The 6,000-nt window shown below is 57.0% G+C and overlaps 1 protein-coding gene across 1 annotated transcript in view; it reads left to right on the top strand.

The window, feature by feature from the left end:
• The first annotated feature begins 5,484 nt into the window (after window positions 1–5,484).
• The window catches only part of LOC129047111 (zinc finger protein 552-like), a 251,321-nt gene continuing 250,805 nt past the window's right edge, over window positions 5,485–6,000 (top strand). The window contains exon 1 of the mRNA XM_054518261.1: window positions 5,485–5,847. Coding sequence (XP_054374236.1) covers window positions 5,546–5,847 — 302 coding nt within the window. The 5' untranslated portion in view covers window positions 5,485–5,545. The remainder of the gene's footprint in view (window positions 5,848–6,000) is intronic.

The raw sequence follows: 6,000 nt of genomic DNA, 5'->3' as shown, positions 1-6,000 counted from the left end.
GGGGAATCCCTGCTCAGGGGGTGAACACCACCCCCTTACCCAAACTGGCTCAGGTGTTAAACCCCACCCCGGGAAGGCCACACACACAGGGGACAATGTCACACTTGCCCTGCCCCAGGGGAGGTCTCTGTCCCTGTCACTCCCTTGCTGTCCCTCCCTTTTCTCTTTCTTTCCAACTCTCTCTCTACCTCACATTTACTGTTAATACAGCCGACTTTGGATTTGGTCTCATTAGCACCTTAATTGGGGCAAAGGCATCTCTCTTATGATTTTGTTAACCAGATTGTGACATTATTTTGGCACAGTGAGTTTAGGCACTGTTCTCTGACCCACGTGCCTTTGACAACAGCATGGTTCCCTCCACTGAGGAGGTTGTGGTTCTTCTGTAGGAAACTCTTGGAAACTTGGATGCAGCTTCCTCTGAGCAACTTACAGGAGAACTGATGAGGAAAATGCCTGTTGTTGGTGGCCAGTGTAAAGAAAATATTTGGTTATCCTTCCTTGAAAAGTTTGTTAAAATCGCTGGAGGAAAGGGAGCAAAAGATACCAGTAACACTGACAAGGTTCATTCACCCCAAGGTGAGGAACACAGGGCTGCTAAAGTCCCACAAGAAGCCCAGCTCAAGTAGCTAAATTCCCAAATAACTCATGAATTCCCAGGCTTGGGGGCTTGCCAAATGTGAGAATCATTTTTCTCTTTGTCCCTGTCACATTTGTGACAGCTACACGGAGCTTTCCTTTCCTTTTGATAATATCTGTATGGGGACAAATTTGCACTTTTCTTTTATCAGAAACTGCCAGCAACTGACCTGGAGCTGTGCAGGGACTGATGAATCTTGGAATTGCCACAGAATTGCTTTATTGTTGCTTTATTCATGTTTGGGATTTGTTTGTGTTTTCATCACAAGTGACTTGTGGGAAATCAAATATTCATCAAAGTGATTTATGCAGAGGTAAGTTTGATTTCTGCAAGTTTATTTTGTCCAGTGCCCAGGGGATGCTCAAGGGGTCTCTGTGCCTCTTGCCCTGGGGGATGCTTAGGAGGGACCTTGGGGGAGTTGTCCCTGTCCCTGTCACCCCCGGCCATTCCCCAGGGGTTGTCCCTGTCCCTGTCACCCCAGGCCATTCCCCAGGGGTGTCCCTGTCCCTGTCACCCCAGGCCATTCCCAGGGGTGTCCCTGTCCCTGTCACCCCAGGCCATTCCCCAGGGTCTCCATCATTCTCACCCCAGGGAATGCCTGGGGGGTCTCCCTCCCTCTCTCCCCTGTGCCAGGGGGTGCTCGGGGCAGTCTCTATCCCTCTCAGCCCAGGGCATGCTCGGGGCTCTCTGTCCCCTGGCCCTGGGGGATGCTCGGGGGGTCTCCATCCCTCTGGCCTCAGGCAATGCCTGTGCAGGGCTGGGCACCAGGGGCTCTGTGTCCCTCTCACCGCTGAGGCTTCTCGGGGCTGGGGGGGGCTCTGCCACCTTCTCACCCCTGGGGAGGCGGGGGGGTCTCTGTCCCTCTCAGCCCTGCTGGGACCCCACCCAAACATCATCGGGGTCACAGGGACAGAGACACCCCCAAAGCCCCAGAAGGGCTGAACCTGGGATTTGGTTTGGGGCCAAGGATTTAGGAAGGGGCTGGAATTGGGGCTGGAGTTGGAGTTGGGGCTGAGATTTGGATTAGAGCTGGGATTGGGGTTAAGGCTAGACATGGGATTGGCTTTAGGGCTGGGGTTGGGATTGGGTCTGGGGCTAGACGAGTCTGGGACTAGGATGAGAATAAATACAGAACTGTGAGTGTGTCTAAACATGGAGTGAGATTGAGACCAGGATCAGGGTCAGGTTTGGGACTGAGCTCACCCAGAGCAGGACAGGGGGGATGTCACTGCAGGATGTCCCTGGCATTGTCCCAGCCCTCCTCAGGCACCTCCAAACATGGGGGGCAGCTGGGTGCCCCAAGATCCAGGTGCTCCCACGCTGCCCTGCAATACCAGGTGAGCATTCCCTGAGGGCAGCCCTGACTGTGACCCTTGGGGCTCTGGGATCAGCCCTCACATCCCTGTGGGAGCAGCTGCAGACAGAATGAGATATTTCTCCCCTCTCTTTCCTGTGGGAGGATGAAGCCCGTCTGCCCTTTGCTTCTGGTGCCTCCTCCTCTCCTCAGCTGAGGATGTCAAACTCCCCAGGAGCAGGAAAATCCCCATTCCCTGTTTCCTTGTGGCTGCAGCCTGGAACATCCACCCAGAATGAAGGACTTTCTGACAGCCCTGCTGAATGACACGGCAAAAGGTTTGTGAGAAGGGGAAGAAATTGCATTTTGATAGTAAATAGAAGGGGCAAAATTATTTCTTTCTGTCATATTCCTTTCAGTCAGTTCTGGTTTGTTTTCAGAGTGCCACCTTCTCAGCTGATTGTGTTTGTGTCCCCCTTTCTCTCCTGCCTCTCTTTGCCTGCTCTGTTTCTCTCTCAGTGTCTCCCTTGACCCAGGGCAGCTCCCCCAAAGACCCTGCCCTGATTTAATTCCCCATCCAGGAGCTACAACAACCATGGGTGAAGTTATGAAGGCTGGCAGTGAAATGTCACTGTAAGATCTTGCTCCACTTGGCTTTTGGCTCCTTCTTAAGAGCTTTGCTTTCCAGGGCAGGAACATCTTTTCCTGTCTGGGAACTGGAATTCCAGCCCCTGGCAGTGTGTGCCATGGATCCCAGAGGGGCATTCCCGAGGCTGCCAGGGTGCTGCTCCTGCCGTGCCTCCCAAGGAGCTGTGCAGGGCCAGGGGACAAGGTCCAGCAGCTCTGTGGGCTCCCAGAGCACACAGCAAAGGTGGCTTTGCGGGCATTTCCCAGCACCTTCCCCGCTGGAAGCAGAGGGAGGGAGGAAATGGAAGCAGCGAGTCCCCGACAAAATCTTGGAAGGATTGGGCTGGGAAAGGACCCTGCCCATGGGTTACGATTTCGCGAGGGAGAGACGCCTCTGCCCCAGGGAAGTGCGAATGAGAGCGTGGGAACGCAACCTGTGGATCTGCTCGAACTTGGATTGAACTGAACAAGTAATGGGGAAGAGAGAGGGAGAGAAAGAAATCGGGAAGAGATCTCAGAGAGAGAAAGAAATAGGAAAGAGGTCTCAGAGGGGGAGAAAGAAATAGGAAAAGGCTCCGGCCCGGACTCCGCAGCTCCGGGGACACCCGCGGGGCGCAGCGCCTTTCACAATTCCAGCCAATCAGAGAACGCGCTGAACAATTTCCAGCCAACCAGAGCTTTTCTCGCCGATGACTCACCGGTTGCCAGGCGGACCCGCAGAGCCCAGCGGCCCCGGAGCGGAGTTTGGGGCTCGGGCCGGGGGCACGGATCCGCCCCGGGGGGTCCCCGAGCCCCCTGCCCAGCCCTGGGGCCGATCGGGGGCTCCCCCACCCAGCAGCCGGGGCTGCGGGGCCGCGGGGCAGAGGGGTGGGAAAGGGGGGTCCGGGCTGGCAGCGGAGGAAATGCGGGAGGAAGAGGAGGGAGAGGAGGAGCAGGAGCGGGAGCGGGAGAATCCCGGCGCTCGCAGCGCCCGCACGCTGAGCCTGCAGCAGCCCCTGCCCCGGAGCATCGCCCCCAGCCCCGAGCCGCAGGTGAGGGCGAGGCCGAGCTCGCCCCGGCTCCAGCCAGGGGTGTCCGGGAGGATTTTTTGGAGCGTGTTCGGAGCCGGCAGATCCCGGACTCGAGCCCGGGTATCTCCGGGCTCCCTAAGAGGAGCTTTTTCGGGGGCAGAGGAGCCGCGATCGCCCCTCGGGAGGGTCCCGGGGGTCCACGTGGGGATGGCCCGGTACCGACGGGGCGGGACATTGGTTTTGGGGATCCCCGTGAGAGCCGGGGCTGTGGAACGGGGGACCCCCGGAGCGGGGAGAGGGGAAGGGGCGATACCGGAGCTGGGGCACCCCGGCAGCCCGGAGATGAGGCGGGGACGGGACCCCCTGACCCTGACAGGGGCGCGTCCTGGGGTGACTTCATGATGCTCGTGCCCCATCGGTCCGTTTAGCCCAGAAATGAGTTCTGCACCTTTAAGGCTGGTTCTGAGAGCCAAGGGGAGGAGGAAGAAGCTGCAGTTTGTTTTCAGACACTGCACTCACTCCTCCACATTCTGGCTCCTGGATGGACAGAGGGCGGACAGAGCTCTCCTTTGCTTTTAGTTAGTTTTAGCTCGCTGAGGCAGAGAAGTTCCCTGGACTGTGGTTTTTCTTTTTCTTTGGAGCTGTTTAAACCTGCTCTGGACTGAACACCCAGAACACCACTGGCAGCTCCCACCTGTGGCCCACCTGGCCAGGCCTGGGCCGTGGCATTTCCAGCACTGGAGGGACTGATAAGAGACTGAGTGAGCCGAGCTACAGGCCACAGGGGGATTTTCTGAGTTTGTCATCTCTTTTGGAGTAGTAAGAGGTTTTATTGTTTAATATTGTTCATTTTTTGTGCTGGTGAGTGCTTTGCCTGGCAAATAAACAGGTTTTTTCCACTTTTCTCCAAGCAAATATTTTCCTGATCTGATTGGGGAGGGGCTGCTTGAATTTGCTTTTTAGAGAAAACTCCTTTGGAGGTTTTTTTTCCAAATTTGCCCTAAACCAGGACGGGGCGGTGGGAAGAGGGGGGAGCCCCAAGTGACTGGATTGGGGGGTTAGGGGGAGGCTGGAGAGGGGAACCCTGGGACCCCAAATCCCCCAGAATCCCTAAGCAGGACCCTGGAGAGGGGGATCCCCAGGACCCATGGGATCGCCAGCAGCCCTGAGATGGGGACCAGCAGAACCCCAGAGGGATGAGACTGGAAATGGGACACTCCTGGTGGCTTTTTTTGATTCACTCTTGATTTTTGGAGGTTTTTATGGACATCAAGCAACTTGTAGAGATGGACTTGGGCGGGAGTAATCCCCAATCCAAGGCATTCACTCCTTGTTTTTCCCCGAAACAGGATTTCCCATTCCCAAACCTTGGCTGAATGGAGGAAAAGGCTGTGAGGAAGAGGAAGAGCCCCAGGACCCCAGGCATGTGAGAGGAAGTCAGTGCCCCTTTCCCCCTCTCTCCTGCTCCATCTCCCAGCCCAGCACAGCCCCCGGCTGCAGGACAACCCTGCTGCCAACCCCGTCCTGCCGGGGATGCACTGGGGGGATCTCCTTCCCCTTCCCTCTGGCACGGAGGCAAATCCCATCCTCTCCTTGTCCTTCCTCCCCCAGGGAAGGAGCTGAGGATGGAGACCATGGGGAAAAATCCCAGCTGCACAACCTCATGGAAAAGGCTGTTTTGAGTGTCTCCAGGGACAGGAATCCAATGGGGAGGAAAATCCCCAGAGATCCCACAGGAGGAGGGGCTGCAAACCCAGCCCAGGGTGCTCTGAGGAGGAAAGACCCACCCTGAGCCAGGAAGGTGGGCAGAGCTTCAGCCAGAGCTCAGAGCTGGTGGTCCATGAGCAGATTCATGATGGCGAGAGGCCCTACAAGTGCTTGGCGTGTGGGAAGAGCTTCAGGAAGAGATTCACCCTGATCTGCCACCAGAGGATCCACACTGGGGAACGGCCCTACGAGTGCTTGGAGTGTGGGATGAGCTTCGGCCACAGGTCCGACCTGGTTGTCCACCAGAGGTTCCACACTGGGGAGAGGCCCTACGAGTGTCCCCAGTGTCAGAAGAGGTTTCACACCAGCTCCCACCTCCTTGTTCATGAGCGCATTCACTCAGAGGAGAGGCCCTTCCGCTGCCCCGACTGCGGGATGGGCTTCAGGCACAGCTCCACCCTCATCACCCACCGGCGCATCCACAGTGGGGAGAGGCCTTACGAGTGTCCCCAGTGTGGGAAGAGCTTCTCAGGCCGCTCGTTCTTTACCCGACACCAACGGAGGCACCGGTAAGGGAAGCCCTGCGAGAGCCCCGGCTGCAGGAAGAGCTTCATGCACTGCTCCAGCTGCATCCCCATCAGAGGATCCACATTGGTCAGAGCCCTGGTGACCCACATTCCCTCTGATACACAGTCAGAAGTGGCTGGTGTTCCTTTTATTTT

The sequence above is a fragment of the Molothrus ater genome, unplaced genomic scaffold (genome assembly GCF_012460135.2).
Source record: "Molothrus ater isolate BHLD 08-10-18 breed brown headed cowbird unplaced genomic scaffold, BPBGC_Mater_1.1 matUn_MA506, whole genome shotgun sequence".
NCBI classification, from domain to species: Eukaryota; Metazoa; Chordata; class Aves; order Passeriformes; family Icteridae; genus Molothrus; species Molothrus ater.
This window is presented reverse-complemented; position numbering and strand designations above follow the sequence as displayed.